This window comes from Lactuca serriola, chromosome 5 (genome assembly GCF_051521515.1).
Source record: "Lactuca serriola cultivar US96UC23 chromosome 5, Lser_US96UC23_V15, whole genome shotgun sequence".
NCBI classification, from domain to species: domain Eukaryota; kingdom Viridiplantae; phylum Streptophyta; class Magnoliopsida; order Asterales; family Asteraceae; genus Lactuca; species Lactuca serriola.
Window position 1 is genome coordinate 213086150 of NC_136412.1, and position 22564 is coordinate 213108713.

The window sequence follows — 22564 nt, forward strand, 5'->3', positions numbered from 1 at the left end:
CTTTTTTGGACAAATTATTATTATTATTATTATTATTATTATTATTATTATAATAGTTTTTGATAAACTATTTTTCGTTAATATGGTATTTAAAGTTAAGTTTTATATTTAAAGATAAACCAATATATCATTATAATGAACATTAAATTTCAATTAATCAATTAATTATCAAAAAAATCAAACGAATTATCAGAAGTTTTTGAATTTTAGTAGTTATGTGCATTTCAAATACATATAGATATAAATTTTATTTAGATTTTATATTAAAACTGTTTCTATTTAAATTAATTAAAAAACCATATTTTTTGAAAAATTACAATTGTATATAATTTTTTTTTTTGTTAATTTAGCTTTTTAATTTAAGTTCTATATTTCAAGATAAACCAATGTAATCCTTATAGGCTTATAATTATCATATTTCAATAAATCAATTAATCATCAATTCATCGTTAGTAAAAAAAATATTATTTCTTTTATAATTAGATACATAGATTTTGATAAAAGTATATAAGAGTTTTATAATTAGTAAAAAAATTGTCCTTTATATAAATTTAAAATGGAAAACTAATAAATTGACAAGTGGCAAAACATTAATTAAGAGGTCTAATATGATGATACATGGCAAAAGACTACTCTTTTATTAATATACGGACATATATATATATATATATATATATATATATATATATATATATATATATATATATATATATATATATATATATCCCTATACTAATAAAAGAGTAGTCTCTTGTCATGTGTTATCATATTAGACCTCTTAATTAATGTTTTGTCACTTGTCAATTTATTAGTTTTCCATTTTAAATTTATTACACCTCCTCATTAATGTGATGCTATTTGTCAATGTATTTATTTTCTATTTTAAATTTGAATTTTATATTATTATTTTCATTAATTCACAAATAAAAAATATCTAATATATATTAAAAATTAATTTTACATATTTATTTGAATCAACGATTATAATTTCACATAAGTAATAAAAATATTTTTTAAATTAATAATTTATTTAAAATAACAAATTAATAATTTTGAGTTTTATACTATAAAAGTTTAATTAATTTTATAACCGTGGTTCCCACGGGTTATAAACTAGTATATATATATATATATATATATATATATATATATATATATATATATATATATATATATATATATATATATATATATATAAAGCATTGCCTATATATTTTAAAATTACAAATAAATATTAAATGTAGTATATATGTTATATCTATTTTCGAGTTTGGTTCTTGGAAAAAAACATCATATGAAAATACAGTAATACATAGTAACTATAACTATATTTTTTTATCTTTTGTTTATGACTCAAACATGCCAACAAATATAAGTTTTTCCTAATAATACTTTTTGTATACACTACCATAAAATAGTAACTATAACCATAGGTGTTTTTTTTTTTTTTTTTTTTTTTTTTTTTTTTTTTTTTTTTTTTTTTCATTTGTACAACAAAGTTTAATTTTTGATAATATCAAAAGATCACATACATACCACATATATAATAACAACATCAAATTATTATACAAGTTATTATAACTTCTAACAAGATAAAGAAGATAACACTAACAAATGAGTTTGCTTATATAGTTTTGTATCTTTCAAAATAACATCTTTTTTCTTCATCCTATTTTATGAATATATGTACAAAAAAGTAGAGCTTCATGTATTCTTATATCCTTGGAGGCCCAGGTCTACATACAGGTCTTGGAACCATAGAATCCTTCGAGAAAGAATATCATGATTAGTCTCCTTTCCATTGCTACTGTCTTTGAAAGTCTAGATATCCTCTCCTTGTCATGCTTAGTTATTCTGCATTGCTCCTTCTTCTGATCTTGCTTTCTTGCCTTATAGGACTGACCTTTGTCCCCTCCTTCCGATTCTCACTCACTTAAAGTCCATTCCTTGTTATTGCCTAGTTCTAGGCTTAGACGAAAGAGCTCATTCATAGATTCCATCTTTCTAGCATTTCATGTCTTTCTTCCTTCAACTCAAATTCATGCCATGAATTGTTAAGTCCTTCTATAATAGCTATTGGCTCACTTCTTACCTCCCATAGAGTCTATTGAAGAAAAATATGAGGCTGCCCTAAGCCCTACAGTTCCTTCGCTTACCACCTAAGATGAATCTATTGCCTCCCCTCCCTCCACGAGTAGATATTTAGTATTGAATAGTGTCAAACCCACAATAGTCAAGAAGAAAAACTCCGGACTAGGAAAGAAAGGCAGAGACAGGGAAAGCTAGGGTGATAGCCCTATAGATAAGTAATATGACAGGGAGCACTCCGCTACACTCATTAGGACAACAACCTCCTAATTACTATGAGTTAAACAACAAATGGATAGACCAAACCGCATAAGACTACTGGAATAGAAAAATAGAAGGGATTCACGAGCAGTGAAGGAAACCAAGGGAGAGGAATCATTCCATTCAATTCTAAAGCCTAGTGTCTCCTGTAAGACTCTATCACCTCAATTCTTTTGTTAAGGTTCTGGCACTTCTTCCTCCAACCCTCTATTTACATAGCGAAGAAAGGCAAAGGCTCTTGCTCGAATGCGTGAGTTATGTCTCTTTTTCTATTTATAAAAAGTACGATGAATCTACGCTCATCAGCCTATAGTAAGTGAATGAGAGGATATAGGGTTCCAGGTCCTTTTCCAGTCAAAATTAACCAATAGGCAATCCCCTTTTTCCGTGATAATGTGAAAGGACTCAATTCCTAATTTTCTCTATCTCATTAAAGTCATTTTTTTCTCTATCTTATTCTCTAAATCATAACAACTTCAACTATGTTTTTGAACTATATATATATATATATATATATATATATATATATATATATATATATATATATATATATATATATATATCATAAGTATCAATTAATAAACATAAGTTAATTTTTTTTAAGTTGTAGTGTTTAATTAGTTTAATGTTGAAATCGTAAATACATATAAATTAGAAACTCTTGAATTGTAGTGATTATTTTTAGTTAAAAAGACCTTTGGGTTCTAGTGAATGTTTAAAATGAATATGATGTAAAGAAAATGACATCTGTTATAATATATTATAGATATAAAAATAGATATAGATATTGATGTAGATGTGGATGTAGAATGATTTGTACACAATAGTTTTTTGCTATACACAACAATCCATGCAATATATGACTGTACAATACAACATTTTAAAGCACCATTATTGTGTATAGAGAAAAAATTGTTGTGTACGGATCAACTCCCATATAGATATAGAAGTAGATGTACGTTTGCTTTATTAATAAACTTATAAAGTATTGAATTGCATATTGTTGCATACATGAGTAGTTAACCAAAGACGGTTTGAATTACTTACATGTTGAAACTTAATTACTATTTACTTAGCGACGTTGTCCCCAAGTCTATAAACGTTTAATTAATATAGCAAATAAATTACTATTCTCAAAAAAAAAATAATAATAAAGGGGAAAAAAGGAGAATGAGATAAATGAAAATCTTAGGCATAAGTTCTTTAATTTTAACATGTTATTGTACATATATATGTGTTAGCAATGCCCTTAATAGGTGCTACATGACCTGTTTACCCTTTTGTTATTTATTTGATCAAAAAGGGCTCTGCTAAGTTGGATCCATCAACCAAAACTTGAACAATCTTGATTTGATCGTTTTCTAATATCTTCTTCTCTTCTGCTTCTTTCAACATTTCTACATCCTTGGCCTTTCCCCATAGTACGACATACAAACCAATTATTATTCCAAATGCACCTATCACACTAAAGTGCGAAAATGCAAGTTTAGTCGGTAGAAAGAAAAAATCAAAACTTGTTAGATATGATATAATTTACAGTAGTATCATGTTTAAATATAGATAATAGTGCATTTTTGGTTTATGAAAAAAAAAAACATAATATATTCATGGAAACGAATATGTAAAAATTAGAAAATAATTTTGAAAAAAAAATGGACTTTTTAAAAACAGAAAATCTTTATTTATATATATATATATATATATATATATATATATATATATATATATATATATATATATATATAAAGTAAGTTCAAATAAAAACAGTAATTATTGAGACATTGTAAAAACATTACTTATATTTTATTATTTTATAATGAATTTTGTATATGTGTATTTTTTGAAGTAATTCTAAATATGAATATATTTAGAAGTAATTATATATATATATATATATATATATATATATATATATATATATATATATATATATATATATAGTGTTTTTAAGTTTTCATATTATTTACAGTTTTTATTTGATATATATATATATATATATATATATATATATATATATATATATATATATATATATATATATATATAAATTTAAAAAAATAAATTTTAGAAAAACGACTTTGCAAGAAACAAAATTGTAAAACCAATATAAAAAGGTTGTAAAAACGAGGTAAGAGAATTTGCTGTAATTAAAAAAATTAAAAAAATGTAAAAACAAAGTTAAAAAAAAAGTTTAGAGGGATCACAAAAGTAATTGTATCAGATTCTTTTTTATGGGTTGCAAATTGTAGGCATTTAAATTCGAACATAAAAAAATTAAAAACAAAAATAAATAACGTGAAGTGCAGCGCGTCCTTCTCACGAGTATATGTGTCAAATGTTGCATCAAATAAGTTAGCAATGTGTTATATATAATCGTAACTAAATTACAACTGGTGTTTTTTTTTTTTTTTTTCTAAGCAGACGTTGATAATATTAATTAGCATGTCACAAAAGCATGTTAATTTTTTGGTGAAAAAACTGTGTAGCAATAATTTCAAAGTTTTTTCTACTTCCACTTGCCTTCCAATGTATATCTGTTCTTGTAAAAATATAGAAGCAAAGATGGTGACAATGATTGTGTTTAAAGGATTGAACATTGCTGAAAATACCGGACCCCTCCTTTCGATAACCCATGCTTGTGCAAATATGGAAATCCCCGAACCAACAATTCCCTAATTATTATTTGTAACCTCGTTACAAATACAGTTTAATCTTAATATTTCAGACATAAAAAAGAAAATGTTATTTTGAATTATATTAAGAATAGAGAAATTAAATATTTTTATACTTAATCTTTTTATCCATCCTCCTTACCACTTTTAGATGATGACAAGTCTAGTAAAATGTTATTAGTTTTATTAAATATGATAATCATCACAATTATATAGTAAGATGGTAGGGGATAAAAATAGTAAAATATTTAATTTCTCTTATATTAATAATTACCGCATATAAACAAGTTCCAAGTTGAAAATACGATTTAATTTTCCAAGCCTCCAAGTATGGATCTGTAAACAATGTAACAAATCCACATTGCATCGTCCCAATAAAACACATCCAAGCCGATAAAGATAAGTGGTCAGGGTAGATTCTAGTGACCGGTACCTATATATATGTAAATGATCTTGTAAACTTATAATAACATGTAAAAACACATAAACCTTAAGTTCGTTATATTTTTACACAATAAATTTGGTTTGTTGGCAACTTAAAGACAATTTAAACAGTTTGTTTCATAAAATCAGTAATAACCTTTTACAAATCTCAAATCAATGTATAATTAATTTTTATTTTTTATTTTTTGCATGACATGCATTTCATTATATAGTGTTAGATATATATACCAACCTGAATTATCAACCAAAAGGACCAGCAACAACAGCCAACAAAGAGACATAAACAACCCACAAGCCAAAGATTATCTCTTCCAATTGGATTTATAACCAAAAGTGAATTTGATGAAGGCAACTGTTCATTTAGAAGCTTGGGGCCTTTGATGAGTGACATTGTAATTGCACCAGTGACACACACAACTGTCCCTAATATTTTGGCAATGGTTCTGAAGCTTCTAATATCGATTGGCTCAAATCTAAAATGAAAATAAAATAACTTAATGTGTGACTTAATTTGTATATTAATTTAGTTATATACCCAACAATGGATGCTGCAACAAAGGTGATGGCTGGAATAATATTAGCCAAAGCACTTGCTGCTGATGATGAAGCCAAGTACATGCCTTCATATTGAATCATTTGGTTGCCTGTTACTCTGCAACAAAGAATACAAGTATTTTTGAACAAAAATAATAGATAATTAATTATTATATGGTTAAAATAATTTGTAGCAACTTATGGGTTTGGCTCCTTTTATATTAAAAAAACGTCTAACAAAAGAATAATTTACCCGATTAAGGCTGCAATGAAGATCAAGGAGAAGCTCTTCCATCCCATAGAACTATTCTTTGTTTTGGTCCTACGATACATGAACAAGTATCAAAATTTGAAATCTTGCTATATGATAAACTATGAGATGGTTTAGATATATAGGTGGGGTTTACATATATTTCATAAAACTAACAAAAAAGAAAATTATATTTTGAGAAGAAGTTTATAAATGATGGAGCAATTAAGATTATGTTAGAAACTACCTAAAAAAGTAAGCAATAGGAGTGATGAACAAAGTTCCGAAAGCTTGTCTATAGAAAACAAAAACTCTTGGGCTCAATCCTTGCAAGAGAGAAGCTCTCGCAGATACTGACAATGCTGCATATGTAAACTGCAACACCAACATAACTATCACTGGCTTGTAATACTCTATCCACCCCATTGAAGCTTATTGAGCTTGTAAAGTTGGCTTGTTACTCCACAATATGAAACTTTGGTGTCTACTAAGGACCCTTTAAATACTCACAATTACAAAGAGGTGATATGGTATTTGACACTTGGGTACCTATTCTCTAACCTTTTGCAATTTTAGTCCCTTGATTGACCTTCCATGTGGGTCTTACGACGGATTGACTAAGATGAAAATGTTTAACATTTTTTTTTCTCAGTCCATACTAGTTTTGAATACTAAAAATTTCTTGATTTAAAATACAAAAGTTTGATGAAGACTACATCTTCTTGCCATCAAATCAGGATTTAGTGTTGGGAAATGTAACACAAAATGTTCATATTTGAATATAGAAAAAGTGTAAAAAGATGTTAAAATATAATAAAAATGTAAAGGCATTTGAAAAGTTATACCATTAGTTTTAAAAATGGCAAATCGCATATTTGTTTAAACAAAAGGAAAATTGAGTATAATCATATGTTTTATGGGACCCTAGTAAGTAGTATCCGGATAGATGTTAGTTAAAATGGTTTATTTTGAAACGATTTATTACTTATTTAATATATTTATTAACATCTTTTTTTTTCTTTCGGTTTTCAATTAATCCAACAATCTTCCCTAATAAATGAAGGGTTTTTTTGCCACTTGTCACACTTTTATTCAATTTGCCAAATATCATTTTATGGTTATTTTGAATTATTTTTTTTCACATGTTATTTTATTAAACTTCATATAATATTTTAATATAATAATTACAATAAATGTAGTAATAAATGAATATTAATTTCACTAATAAACTAATCTTTTAATTTCAAAATTCTTAAAATTTTTAGCTCATTAATTTTTTTTTTATTTAAATTATTTGTTTAAATTTAAAAGATAAATTTTTTTTATTATAATAAATCATTATTTTTCTTATTTTCTTATAAATTCAACGTTCTCAAATATTTTGACTTTATATTTAACTCTTGTTTTTTCTTTAAATTAACCAATATAATACATGAGTTTCACAACTAGTATATATTTATAACAAAATACGCAACATTGTTCCAAATTAAAACTAATACATGCAACCAGTAGCCGCTTTTTAGTCGGTTAACATTTTATTTCTTCAACTTTTAAATGCTTATATGGACATTCAACTAAAAGAATTCCACTTCAACCATTGTTCATGAAAATAAAATATAAAACACTTCGAGACAAGGAAAATAAATATAAAACACTTTGAAACACAGAAAAATATTAGAGATTATTTAAGTTTGTTCTTTCTTTTCTTTGCTTCCCTACATAATGAGTGATATCATAGTCACAGTTATTCGAGTGATTCGATCTGTTGGTTGAAAGGATGTCTTTCTTATAAATTTGATCATGAGAAGTTCAATACATTGAATGACTTCAAGTTATGCAACATGAAGATGAAGGTTCTACTGGTTTAATAAGGTTGTGTGGCATCGCTAGAAGTAGAGGCTAAATTAATAAAGGATATGACGGCAGATACAAAGAGGGATATTTTGGAAAAGTTGCATAGCTTTATTATGGGAGAACCTTTGCGACAAACCCTTGAAATCTAGGGTTTCATCAGACAGCGGGGACTCGTCGAGTCCAGAATATGGACTCGCCGAGTCGCCAACTTAAACGTGTTCCGGATCCCGTCTCTACTCGGCGAGTCGGACCTACAACTCGCCGAGTCCAAAGCTAAAAATGAAAACACTAAGATAAATTTTACGTACCAGGAATCAGGTGCTACAAATCTCCCCCACTTATTTTAGACTTCGTCCTCGAAGTCTGCTGCTTGATCCTGAAACAGCTCGGGGTAATGCTTCATCATTTCTTCCACCGGCTCCCAAGTCCACTCGGACCCCTTTCGATGCTGCCACTACACCTTCACTAACTCCACCCTCTTGTTCCTTAGATCCTTCGACTTCCGGTCGAGGATTGCGACTGGGCGCTCAATGTAATTCAGACTGTCATCAACCTATATATCCTCTAACGGCACCACCGCTGAATCATCCACGAGACACTTCTGCAGTTGGGAGACATGGAAGGTGCTGTGGATCTGGCTGAGCTCGGCTGGCAGATCCAGCCTATATGCCACCTTGCCCACCCGGGCTACAACCCTGAACGGTCCAATGTACCTCGGGCCCAACTTGCCCCGCTTCCTGAATCGGATGACGCCTTTCCAAGGCGACACTTTCAGGAGAACCATATCCCCGACCTGGAACTCCAGGTCTGACCGACGCTTGTCGGCATAACTTTTCTGCCGACTCTGCGTAGTCTGGAGCCTGCTCCGAACCTGCTGGATTTTCTTGGTCGTCTTGAGCACCACCTCGGTGCTCCCCATGACCCTCTGGCCAACTTCACCCCAACATATCGGGGTCCTGCACCTCTGACTGTACAACATCTCAAATGGAGGACAGTCAATACTCGTGTGGTAGCTGTTGTTGTACGAGAACTCAGCCAAGGGAAGATTGGTATCCCAGCTACCACCGAAATCTAGCATGCATGCCCGCAACATATCCTTCAAAGTCTGGATGGTCCGCTCACTCTGACCATCCGTCTGCGGGTGAAAGGCGGTGCTAAAGTGCAGACGAGTGCCCAACTCATCATGAAACTTCTTCCAAAACCTGGAAGTGAACCGCACATCTCGATCTGATATCACTGACATTGGCACCCCGTGCCGCGCCACTATCTCCCTGATGTAGATATCGGACAACTTTTTGGCCGAGATACTCTCCTGAATCGGAATAAAATGGGCGCTCTTGGTCAATCGATCCACGATGACCCAAATCGAATCTACTCCTCGCGTCGTCTGTGGAAGCTTTGTGATAAAATCCATTGTAATATCCTCCTATTTCCACAACGGGATATCCAACGGCTGCATCTTGCCGTGCGGTCTCTGATGCTCGGCCTTGACCTTCCTGCTGGTCAAACACCGCTCGACATACCACGCCACATCCCACTTCATGCAGGGCCACCAATAGTCTAGGCGAAGATCCCGATACATCTTCGTCGCCCCTGGATGAATAGAAAATCGGGATTTGTGCGCCTCCTCCATCAAGATCTGGCGCACGCCTCCGTGATACGGTACCCACACCCTACGGTGTAATGTCAATAACCCTCGGCTATCATAATCGAAGGAGGTGACTTGACCCACTATTCGCTCACTCTTCCGATGTTCCTCCTTCATACCCTCCTGTTGAGCCTCCCGAATCTGCTCCAACAGGGGTATCACCACAGTCATCCTCATGCAAATATCGCTGATCTGCGCCGCCTTGCGGCTAAGCGCATCGGCCACCACATTGGCCTTCCCCGGGTGGTAAAGGATCTCGCAATCATAATCCTTCACCACGTCCAACCACCGACGCTGCCTCATGTTCAGATTCGGTTGATCCATGAGGTACCTCAAACTCTTGTGGTCCGTATAAATGGTACATCGAACCCCGTAGAGGTAATGCCGCCAAATCTTGAGGGCGAAAACCACCGCCCCAACTTCAAATCATGCGTCGGGTAGTTCGCCTTGTGAGGCTTCAGCTGCCTCGAGGCGTAGGCAATGACATGCCCCTTCTGCATCAACACTGCGCCTAAGCCTGAGATCGACGCATCACAATATACCACAAAATCCTCCACGCCCTCGGGCAGGGCTAAGATTGGCGCCTCGCACAATCTCTGCCTTAGAATCTCGAACGCTGCCTGCTGCTCAGGCCCCCATCTAAAGACCACGACCTTCCTAGTCAACCGTGTCAGGGGTACGACTATCTTGGAGAAATCCTGAATGAACCTCCGATAGTAGCCTGCCAATCCTAGGAAACTCCGAATCTTGGATGGAGACTTCGGAACCTCCCACCTTATCACGGCCTCCACCTTGGCCGGGTCTACTGAAATCTCATTCTGATTGACGAGGTGCCCAAGAAACTGCACCTCGCGTAACAAAAACTCACATTTGGAGAACTTGGCATACAAGCTCTCCCTCCTCAAGGTCTCCAAAACCTCTCTCAGATGCTCCTCGTGCTCCTCCTGCGTCTTGGAATAAACCAAGATGTCATCGATGAAAACTATCACAGACCGATCCAACATCGGTCTACACACGCGGTTCATGAGGTCCATGAACGCAGCAGGGGCATTGGTGAGCCCAAACGGCATCGCCACGAACTCATAATGGCCATAGCGCGTCCAAAACACGGTCTTCTGTACATCCTCCTCTCTGAACCTCATCTGATGATAACCTGAACGCAAATCTATCTTGGAGAACCAAGATGCTCCCTGCAACTGATCAAAGAGGTCATCAATCCTCGGGAGTGGGTAATGGTTCTTCACCATTACCTTATTCAGCTCCCGGTAATCTATACACATCCGGTGCGACCCGTCCTTCTTCTTTATAAACAGGATCGGGGCTCCCCAGGGTGAACTGCTCGGTCGGATAAACCCCTTGTCTAGCAGCTCCTGCAGCTGCGTAGACAACTCCTGCATCTCAGGAGGAGCCAACCGATAGGGTGCCTTGGCTATTGGAGCCGCACCAGGAACTAGGTCGATCCTGAACTCCACCTGACGCTCCGGAGGTATTCCAGGAAGCTCCTTCGGGAACACATCAGCGTAGTCTCGCACCACTGGAACCTCGCTCACCGTCGCCTTACCCGTCTCCTGGGTATCCATAACATACGCGACATATCACGCGCAACCCTACTGGAGGTAGCGCCTAGCTCTCGCTGCTGAACATACCACAGGTCCACGCTGTGGCCTCTCGCCGTGGATCACCAACTCTCCCCCACTTGGGGTCCTGACCCGCACTAGCTGCTGTGCGCAATCTATCACCGCCCCATTAGGGCTCAACCAATCCATGCCTATAATCACCATGTTCCCCCGCAAAGGGATGGGAACCAAATCCACCAAATAGCGCTCCTCAAATAACCTTAGGACACAATCCCTGAATACTGATGACACTCGCACCGATCGATCATCGACAATCTCTACCTCTAAAGGGCAATCCAACATGCCCGAAGACTCAGCAAACCTCTTACGAAGCGCAAGGGAAACAAATGATCGGGTGGCACCCGAGTCGAACAACACCTGGACAGGAATACCGTTCACATGGAACGATCCTAATGCATTTACACAGAGCATATATCAATAACATAACATCATAAAAATAAAGCAGAGGGAAAGAATCATACCCGTCACCACATCGGGTGCGGCGCGTGCCTCCTCTGTCGTCAGCTGAAACGCCCGGCTCCTCACCACTGGAGCCTCTGCCTTGCCCTACCGGCCATCTGTAATCCACAGGGTAGCTGGAGCTGGCCCCTTAACCGGCGTTGATGCTGTCAACTGGGGGCAATTGGCCTTCTTGTGGCCCCTCTGGTTGTAGTGGAAACACAGAAACTCAGACGTCTGCATCACTGGTGCAGGCGCGGTATAATCTCGGCTGAAGTGCCCTGACTTGCCGCACTTATAGCATCCTGACGATCCCATCTTGCACGCTCCCTCGTGCGCCTTGCCGCATTTCTTACAGCGGCCCCGCCCCTGTTGGCCTTTCGGCCCCGTATCCAAACCCTTGGGCTTCTTCCCCGAAGCCTCCATAACATGCCCCTCCTCCACTTTCCTCTTCCGGATGTGCTCCAGATCTATCTCCCTCTCCCTTGCCCTGGCAATCATAGAGTCCAAGGTGGGGCAAGCTGAAAAACTGACATGCTCCCGAATATCAGCTCAGAGCATATCATGGTAGCGCGTCCTCCTCATATCCTCATCACCCGCATACTGGGGCACCAACAATGCTCTCTCCCGGAACTTGGCGGTGATCTCCGCCATGGTCTCCGTCGTCTGCCTCATATCCAAGAACTCCTTGGCCAGCTGCTAAAGCTCGACAGCCGGCGCGAACTCGGCCCTGAACCTGGTCGCGAAGTCTGACCAAGTCATTGCCTCGACAGCCGAGGCTCCCAACGAGTCCCCCACGGACTCCCACCAATCCCTAGCTCGATCTCGTAAACACCCTGCGGCGAACCTCACCTTCGACCCCTCAGGGCAGAAGCTAATCATCTGTGCGGACTCAATGTCTACAATCCATCGTCTGGTAGCTATGGGGTCCTTTGCCCCGTGAAAATCCGGCGCACCACTGCCCCGAAAGTCCTTGAAGGACAACGTGCGAGATCCCGACTGACCAGATGCCATGTCGCTCCTGAATGCCTGGAGGCGATCCTCCATCAACTCCAATATCCCTTCCTTGATCGACCCGAAAATAATGGGGGTCGACTCAAGGATGCCTCTGGTGATCTCTAACGCGATGAACTCGCGTAGCCCCTCATCTACTGGCTCGGAACCTGATCCCGAACCCGATCCCTCTCCTGTACTGCCAACTGCTGGCCTCGAGCGTAGTACCACCATTCTCAAATACAAAAGAATAACAATTGTTGCGATACTGATACTTCTGGAGGGATCACACCTACTACAAGTTCCCTGATCTTATCTTAGCCTTCCTTGATTCGGGTACGGATCCTCTGCCTTCAGTAGTACGGGCCCATACTACCTTCCACATCTATCCGTACCTTCTCCAAGGACTGCCTTGACTCCACCAGGTCCCTTTCACTACCGCTGATCTCTGCTACTCTTATCCTAGGCTTACCCTAGGAAACCTCTAACTCCACCCAACCTAGTCCTCAGCTGCTGAAGGTCTCTTGGTGATGCCAATTAGCTATTACCTGAATACAATCACATGCGACGAGGCTCGGATAATCCTTCGAGTGAGGGACTCATCCCCACAAAGGTTAGGACTCAAACAAGAGCTACACAATAGGGTCAAATCCAACACTCTGAGATTATTCAACCCTGATCACATGTGACCTTAACGTATCCACCTAACAGCAAAGTTTTCATGCTCTTTTGCATTGTAAGGATAGTTTTTCCCTAAAGTTTTTAAAATAAAAGGAAAAATGATGATTTTATTTATTTTAAAATATCCTTACAATGGCATTTGAGGAAAAAATTGTTGCTTATATGATTCCATTAATAGCAAGAGTAGAAATATGAAATTGATTCTTTCATTTGTGGTAATGTCTAAATTTACCAAATAAGGAAAGATCCTCATCACCCAAGTTTCAATTGGACCGAAACTTGGAATCATGCAAGTTGTATAGCATGATGAATGAGAACTTTTCATCTTTGGAAAATTAAGACTAGTTCCTTGTTCACATGTATATGTGAGTCAAGTGAAGGACTAGGGGATCGAGTACACATTCTTGTGTACTGGTCAAGTCCACCACAATAGATCGATAAGATTATTTGTCATAATTTACTAAAGCTCAGTAAATATGGTTATACTTACAAGCTTAAGTGTAATTCTGAGACAATGGAAAAGGTTCCAATGTATGGCAGAGCGAATAAGAAGAATCAAATTAAGTAGAAGGATAAAAGTTTCTCAAATCTGAAAAGATGGGAGAGTACTTTAGTATCATGTCATATGATCATCTTAATGATTAAGAGACCTTATCGCAATTCATCCTCTAAGTGCATTTTGATAGCTAAGAAGAGGAGCTATGAATTGTTGAAGTGGTCAAATCAAGAAGATGAGTCATACTTCGTTCCAAAACAAGTCTTAGAGTCATACTCCAAGACTGTAAGTTGAGTGAAATATCTTAAAGAAAGGTTTAAAACACTAGTCAAATTTAAGAGTAAAAGTTTTCTACGCTTGTACATTTGAAATTGGTAAGTTGTGATGTTTTGTACAAAACAAAGACCATCTAAGGCCAATTGTGTGAAGTGTTTGTCTTGATTAGAATCCACACTATCTCATGGATGTTTGACAAGGGAGTCTTATATGTCAAGAGGACAGTGGGAGTTTTAAAGGTCTTGAACGTCTCAAGAACTAATCAAGAATAAAACCTGAAGTTCTTCACTATCACACGACTTGAGGCTTATAACCTATTGTGTTGACATACTCTATGCCCATTCCAATTAAAGTTGGCTTTGCATATGAGCTCTTAGAGTTCTCAATTGGTTGCACAACAACTTGGAAGCAATGGCAGGCCGTTGAGCTGCCAGGTGGCAAGAAATTAAAATTGAGTTCAGTCCATATGAGTTTGGATTTGTCATTATCCTTGTCTTGTGACTATGGTTTTGAAAAATCACATGGGTAAGAACACATACACCATTAAATCTAAGTGTCATAAGGTTTCTCTCTGATTCATGAAAATGATGGTGAGGAAACACTTTCACTAAGTAGATTTTAGCTAGATAGAAATTGTGATATTTGCATTCTCAAAGTCGTTAGTGGAGTGTGTATGGTTTACCGGCACACTAACATGGACTTGTGAGAAGTGGCAAAGGTCTAAACAATCAAGACTATGATTACGACATCCCTTTTCATAGTTCTTAAAATTATTTAGACACTCCTGTGAGCTATCTAAGATAAGGTGTATGATTATGATAAAGTTTTATCAAAGCAATCTAGTATCAGAAATCTGAACTTTGGTAAGAAAGTCAATAAAGTATTGTTTTTCTAGAAGTCCAGCTGATTTTTGAGTACATGTCAAAGCTAGTGGGAGCATAAGTGTTATGCTAATAACCATCATGTTAGTAGGAGCATAATGATTATGATTAGTATTGCAAGTTAGCAATGTTAATTATAGAAACCAAAAGTTTCAATTCTTGAGGCTGCAGGGGTTGAAAATTTTGTTTTGCTATAATTAAGGGAGAGGAAATTATACTTCATTTCAATTCTAAAAGCTTAGATTGAGATTTTAATCAAATTTAGTCAAGAATATATATGAATTTCATAAGGAAATTCTATATATGGGTTCATTATTTGCGTTCTAAAATTCGATTATGATTACGACATCCCTTTTCATAATCTGAATTATGAGAACTTGGCAAATAGAGATGGAAATATTATAGCAAAAGATTGGTTTAGTCTTTATGTGAGACATCATGAATCATGTCCCATATGCTTCGGATATAGGACCGATTACATGTGCTATATTCATCCTTTCTAAAATTTTCCAAATGCCTGGGGCATTAATAAGGGAAAAGGTCTAGAGCTGGATATGACTAAAATGATTAAGCAATTGTCGAGGACAATCTAAGGTTTACCAAAGATTGGTTGCTCAGGGACAGTTGGAAGTATAGTGTTAATTGTTGGAAGTACCATATTGACATATTCTGAAAAGAGACAACTCTTGTTCAGAAGTGATAGTCAAAAGGGGAATGTGGAAATGATCCCATTGGTGGAAGTTGTTCAATAAATTTTTGTAAGATTAGGAAACTTAATGCAAGAAGGATGTTTCCAAGGAGTTGATCTCCTTTGGAATGCTCTGTAATGTTTGTTGTCAAGTCTTTGTGACTTTGTGCATAATCATTACAAGAGAATCATTACATATAAGTTTAGAATCTAACAGATTTCGGTAAAATGGCATGAATTTGGAATTCCTGCATTTGCCATAAGAATTCGGGAGTGTGAAATTAGAATCATTGAAATTTTGGTCAATTGGTTTATTTCACAAAGTAAGGATCATAGACAAACATAGAGTACATACTTGGTGTATGGCAAAACTATTGTTTCGAAAAACATAGTGTACATGCTCGGAGCATGGGACAACTATTGTTGTAATTCAAGAATAAAGTTGATAGCTAAAACAGTATGCAATGAATAATGTGTAATCATATGGTGATAAATAAAAGGTGTTTTATTTATGTTCATAAGTTTTGATACCATATTAGATTCAATTATTCTTGTGTTTCATTTTGCATGTTTTGACTTCCAGAATAAACTAGGTTATTCTTTCGGAATGACTAAGTTATTCAAACCATCCACAGTCGGTCATATGTTGGAAGTAGGTATGAATCAAGACTGTCATGGATTGGCTTGTAGAGGTCCAAGTTGGTGGACAAAGTTGTGCTACAACACTCATGAGTGCTCATAAGTTCTGAGTATTGGATTCAACCCCCGCTCATTGGAATCACTTCATGGATTTTATCACGAGTGATCATGAGACGATAATATCTTATATTCTTCAAAACTAGAGATATGAGTTGTTACTATGATTTGGTTCTACATTGATTGCACGAAAATGCATTCGGTAACTCGATGTTATAAAACGTGCCTTTGTGTATGATTCAACAAGTAGTAGAACAAGCCATATGAGTCGAAGTTTATCCATTCCTTTTACCTTCGGGATAAAAGTGATATATGTGGGCCCCTCGATGATTTAATGATGATACATGTGAGTGCTTGTGTAACGACCCAATTTTCATGACCAAAAATTTTGTTTTAAAAACATTACTTTAGAAAATAATAATAACTAAAAACATTGTTTGATCAACCATAACACAACATGATCCATGTCTAAAAGCCAAATCATACAACCAATCAAAATATCAGAGTACAAATCCCAGTGAAGCTCGTAAATGCGGAAACCGGAGAGTGTGTGTGTGACATGTTGCTACCGCGCCGGCTCCTTTCCCCTAGCTGAGGAGGTACCTGAAACCAAAACTGAAAACTGTAAGCACAAAGCTTAGTGAGTTCCCCCACCGTACCACATACCAAATAATCTCATAACATACATATATCGTCAGGCATATCTGGGTGCCCGACCTTCCCCTTCGGCCCTCTCGACCGGACATTACCTAGCATATCTGGGTGCTGGCCTCCCCTTCGGTCCTTTCGACCGGATACTGCCTATCATATCTGGGTGCTGGCCTCCCCTTCGGTCCTACCGACCGGATACTGCCTAGCATATCTGGGTGCTGGCCTCCCCTTCGGTCCTACCGACCGGATACTACCTAGCATATCTGGGTGCAGGCCTCCCCTTCGGTCCTACCGACCAGATACTGCCTAGCATATCTGGGTGCAGGCCTCCCCTTCGGTCCTACCGACCGGATACTTCGGGGACTATCTCCCCTCTACTGTCACTAGCACATAGCATCATAACATACTAGCACATAACATAATGCAGGCAATACCTAGATGAATATCATAGAGACAAACATCTACAAATAACTCCTACTGGTGGGCCGGCATTGTGGCCGTAGACCCACCGCTACTGGAAGGTAACTCACCTCGAAGTAGCTGCTGATCTGATCGGGAACGGACTGCCTACTGCTGCTGCTCCGGAAATCCTTCGGCTGCAATTCCCACAACATACTCAATCAAACACTGCTCACTGACCTTTGGGTAAAATGACCATTTTACCCCTGACCACGCCCTAAGTCAAAGTCAGAGTCAACTTTTAGTTGACCCGACTCGCTGAGTTGGCTTTCCAACTCGTCGAGTCCCTACCCAAACGACTGCCCTGAATCCCAATCCTACCCGTCGAGTTAGGCGACGACTCGACGAGTTCACCTTCTTAACCAATATTCAAGTCCTTCATCCTACTCGCCGAGTTGTATGAACAACTCGTCGAGTTCATCTTTATCCGAAGGACACTCATGCTAAGACTCGCCGAGTTGTATGAACAACTCGCCGAGTCCATCTTCATCCGAAGAACACTTATGCTGAGACTCGCCGAGTTGTATGAACAACTCGCCGAGTCTGTTCTTGATCTAAGGAGATTGCCTTGAACTCGCCAAGTCAGGGCATTGACTCGCCGAGTACCTCCATAGATGAGTTTAGCTTCCGACTCACTGAGTCACACCCCGTGACTCACTGCTCACTCGACACTACGAAAAGGGGACAAACTCGGAGACTCGCGAACAGACTCGCCGAGTCATATGAACGACTCGCCGAGTCGTTGCCATGCACCCACTAAATACACAGATTTGCTCGATTCTAGTCCATGCCATTCACAGATCTGGACTTCTAGGACACGAATCACACATAAAGTTTTCAACTTTACGTGATGATATTCACCAATATGGATTTTAGGGCTCAAAATGCCTCAAAAGGGTAGATCTAGGGTGAACAAGCAACATGGGGCCATAAAGCTAACAGATCTGAGCTCCTGGAGCTCAATCTTGCCTAGATCCAGAGGCCAAACATCTTTTTACGACATATAATGCACATACAAGCTTGGGGATTTTTCCAAGAAAGACCTAAATGAAGTACTAAGCATCGAATCATGGGGAAAACGGGTTATACCTCAAAGGAACTGTTGGAAGAACACAATAATGCCTGGATGGCTTCCCTTCTTCTGGATCTACTTCCTTCCTCTTTCAAAACCTTCAAAAGCACACAACAAGGCTTCAATTCTTCAAAGAACAAGCATAAACGAGGGTTGGGAGCTCTAGGGAGAGAATGGGGGCTGGCCTGGGGCGGATAAGTCGCTTAAATAGGGTGCAAACCCCTGAAACTTAGGGTTTCCTCCAACAACTGTGACTCGCCGAGTCCAGGATATGGACTCGCCGAGTTGCCAACTTAAACGTGTCCCGGGTCCCGCATCCACTCGGCGAGTCGGACCTATGACTCGCCGAGTCCAAGGCTAAAAGAAAGGAAATACTCAAATAACATTTACGTACCAGGAACCGGGTGCTACAAATCTCCCCCACTTATTTTAGACTTCGTCCTCGAAGTCTGCTGCTCGATCCTGAAACAGCTCGGGATAATGCTCCATCATCTCATCCACCGGCTCCCAAGTCCATTCCGAACCCTTGCGGTGCTGCCATTGCACCTTCACTAGCTCCACCCTCTTGTTCCTCAACTCCTTCGAGTTCCTGTCGAGGATTGCGACTGGGCGCTCAATGTAATTCAGGCTGTCATCAACCTGAATATCCTCCAAAGGCACTACTGCTGAATCGTCCACTAAGCACTTCCGCAACTGAGAAACATGGAAAGTGTTGTGGATCTGGCTGAGCTCGGCTGGCAGATCCAACCTATACGCTACCTTGCCCACCCGGGCTACGACCCTGAACGGTCCGATGAATCGCAGGCCCAACTTGCCCCGCTTCCTGAATTCAATGATGCCTTTCTAGGGCGACACCTTCAGGAGAACCATATCCCCGACTTGGAACTCCAAGTCGGATCGACGCTTGTCGGCATAACTTTTCTGCCGACTCTGAGCAGTCTGAAGCCTGCTCCGGACCTGCTGGATCCTCTCGGTCTTCTTGAGCACCACTTCGGTGCTCCCCATGACCCTCTGGCCAACTTCACCCCAACATATCGGGGTCCTGCACCTCCGTCCCTACAACATCTCGAAGGGAGGGCGGTCGATAGTCGTGTGATAGCTGTTGTTGTAGGAGAACTCGACCAGGGGAAGATAGGTATCCCAGCTACCACCAAAGTCTAGCACACACGCCCGTAGCATATCCTCCAGAGTTTGGATGGTCCGCTCGCTCTGACCATCCGTCTGCGGGTGAAAGGCAGTGCTAAAATGCAGACGTGTGCCCAACTCGTCATGGAATCTCTTCCAAAATCTGGAAGTAAAACGCACATCCCTGTCCGAGATCACCAATACTGGCACCCCATGCCATGCCACAATCTCCCTGATATAGATGTCGGCCAATTTCTCGGCCAATATGCTCTCTTGAATCGGAATAAAGTGAGCACTCTTGGTCAATCTATCCACGATGACCCAAATCGAATCCACTCCACGTGCGGTCCTGGGAAGCTTCGTGATAAAATCCATCGTGATATCTTTCCATTTCCACAGTGGAATATCCAACGGCTGCATCTTGCCATGCGGTCTCTGATGTTCGGCCTTGACCTTCCTTCAGGTCAAACATCGCTCGACGTACCATGCCACATCCCGCTTCATGTAGGGCCACCAATAGTCTAGACGAAGATCCCTATACATCTTCGTCGCCCCGGGATGAATAGAGAATCGGGACTTGTGCGCCTCCTCCATCAAAATCTGGCGCACGCCTCCGTGATACGGCACCCACACCCTACGGTGTAGTGTCAATAGTCCTCGGCTATCATAATCAAAGGAGGAAACCCGACCCACCACACACTCGCTCTTCTGATGCTCCTCATTGATAGCCTCCTGTTGAGCCTCCCGAATCCGCTCCAACAGGGGAGTCACCACGGTCATCCTCATGCAAACGTCCCTGATCGGCGCCGCCTTGCGGCTAAGCGCATCAGCCACCACATTGGCCTTCCCCGGGTGGTAAAGGATCTCACAATCATAATCCTTCACCACGTCCAACCATCGATGCTGCCTCATGTTCAGATTTGGCTGATCCATGAGGTACCTCAAACTCTTGTGGTCCGTGTAGATGGTACATCGAACCCCGTAGAGGTAATGCCGCCAAATCTTGAGGGCAAAAACCACCGCCCCAACTCCAAATCATGCGTCGGGTAGTTCGCCTCGTGAGGCTTGAGCTGCCTCGAAGCGTAGGCTATCACATGCCCCCTCTGCATCAGTACCGCGCCCAACCCATAAATGGACGCATCACAATAAACTACAAAATCCTCCACGCCCTCTGGCAGGGCTAAGATCGGCGCCTCACAGAATTTCTATCTCAGCGTGTCAAATGCAGCCTGCTGCTCGGGTCCCCACCGAAAGACCACAACTTTCTTCGTCAGCCGCGTCAGGGGTACGGCTATCTTGGAGAAATCCTGGATAAATCTCCGATAGTAGCCTGCCAATCCCAGGAAACTCCGAATCTCAGATGGAGACTTCGGAACCTCCCATCTCATCACGGCCTCGACCTTGGTTGGATCGACCAGAATCCCGTTCTGGTTGACGAGGTGTCCAAGAAATTGCACCTCGCGCAATCAAAACTCACACTTGGAGAACTTGGCATACAAGCTCTCCCTCCTCAGGGTCTCTAACACCTCTCTCAGATGCTCTTCATGTTCCTCCCGAGTCTTGGAATAAACCAAGATATCATCGATAAAGACTATCACAGACCGATCCAGCATCGGTCTGCATACGCGGTTCATGAGGTCCATGAACGCGGTAGGAGCATTGGTGAGCCCAAACGGCATCACCACGAACTCATAATGGCCATAGTTCATCCGAAACGCGGTCTTCTGCATATCCTCCTCCCTAACCCTCATCTGATGATAACCCGAACGCAAATCAATCTTGGAGAACCAAGATGCTCCCTGAAGCTGGTCAAAGAGGTCATCAATCCTCGGAAGCGGGTAACGGTTCTTCACCGTTACCTTGTTCAGCTCCCGGTAATCTATACACATCCGATGCGACCCGTCCTTCTTCTTCACAAACAGAATCGGGGCTCCCCAGGTCGAACTGCTCGGACGAATAAATCCCTTGTCTAGCAGCTCCTGCAGCTGTGTCTCGGGAGGAGCCAACCGATACGGTGCCTTGGCTATCGGAGCCGCATCAGGAACAAGGTCAATCCTAAACTCAACCTGTCACTCCGGAGGTATCCCAGGAAGCTCCTTTGGAAAAACGTCTGCGAAATCTCGGACCACTGGAACCCCGCTCACTGTCGCCTTCCCCGCCTCCCGGGTATCCATCACATACGCGACATATCCTGCGCATCCCTGCTGAAGGTAGCACCTAGCCCTCGCTGCTGAACATACAGCGGGTCCATACTGAGGCCTCTCACCATGAATCACTAACTCTCCCCCGCTTGGGGTCCTGACCCGCACTAGCTGCTGCGCGCAATCTATCACTGCCCCATTAGGGCTCAGCCAATCCATGCCTATAATCACCTTGTTCCCACGCAACGGAATGGGAACCAAATCTACCAAATAGCGCTCCTCGAACAAACGCAACACGCAATCTCAAAATACCATCGATGCTCGCACCGATCGATCATCAGCAATCTCTACCTCCAAAGGGCAACCTAACTCGCCTGATGGCTCATGAAGCTTCTTGCTAAGCGCAAGGGAAACAAATGACCGGGATGCACCCGAATCAAATAACACCTGAACTGGGAGGCCGTTCACATGGAACGATCCTAATGCATACATATACATACAGAGCACATATCAATAACATAACATCATAAAAATAAGATAGAGGGAAAGAATCATACCCGTCACCACATCGGGTGCGGC

At 39.8% G+C, this 22564-nt stretch overlaps 1 protein-coding gene across 1 annotated transcript; it reads right to left on the minus strand.

Annotated features, from left to right (window-relative positions):
- Positions 1–3525: 3525 nt before the first annotated feature.
- Positions 3526–6732, minus strand: LOC145053533 (WAT1-related protein At4g30420-like). Its single transcript, XM_079001594.1, has 7 exons — positions 6497–6732; positions 6253–6321; positions 6001–6117; positions 5698–5938; positions 5296–5454; positions 4870–5021; positions 3526–3814 (listed from the first exon to the last, which is right to left on the minus strand). The coding sequence occupies exons 1-7, from the start codon at positions 6673–6675 to the stop codon at positions 3637–3639; spliced, it is 1095 nt and encodes a 364-aa protein (XP_078857720.1). The 5' UTR covers positions 6676–6732; the 3' UTR covers positions 3526–3636.
- Between the last annotated feature and the right edge of the window lie 15832 nt (positions 6733–22564).

Excerpts from the sequence above, each read along its gene's own strand:
- LOC145053533 (XM_079001594.1), bottom strand. The coding sequence starts at position 6,675 with ATGGGGTGGATAGAGTATTACAAGCCAGTGATAGTTATGTTGGTGTTG. Across the intron at positions 6,118-6,252 it reads TTCATTGCAGCCTTAATCGG|AGTAACAGGCAACCAAATGA; the intron begins GTAAATTATTCT and ends TCTTTGTTGCAG. Across the intron at positions 3,815-4,869 it reads GAACAGATATACATTGGAAG|TGTGATAGGTGCATTTGGAA; the intron begins GCAAGTGGAAGT and ends TTCGCACTTTAG.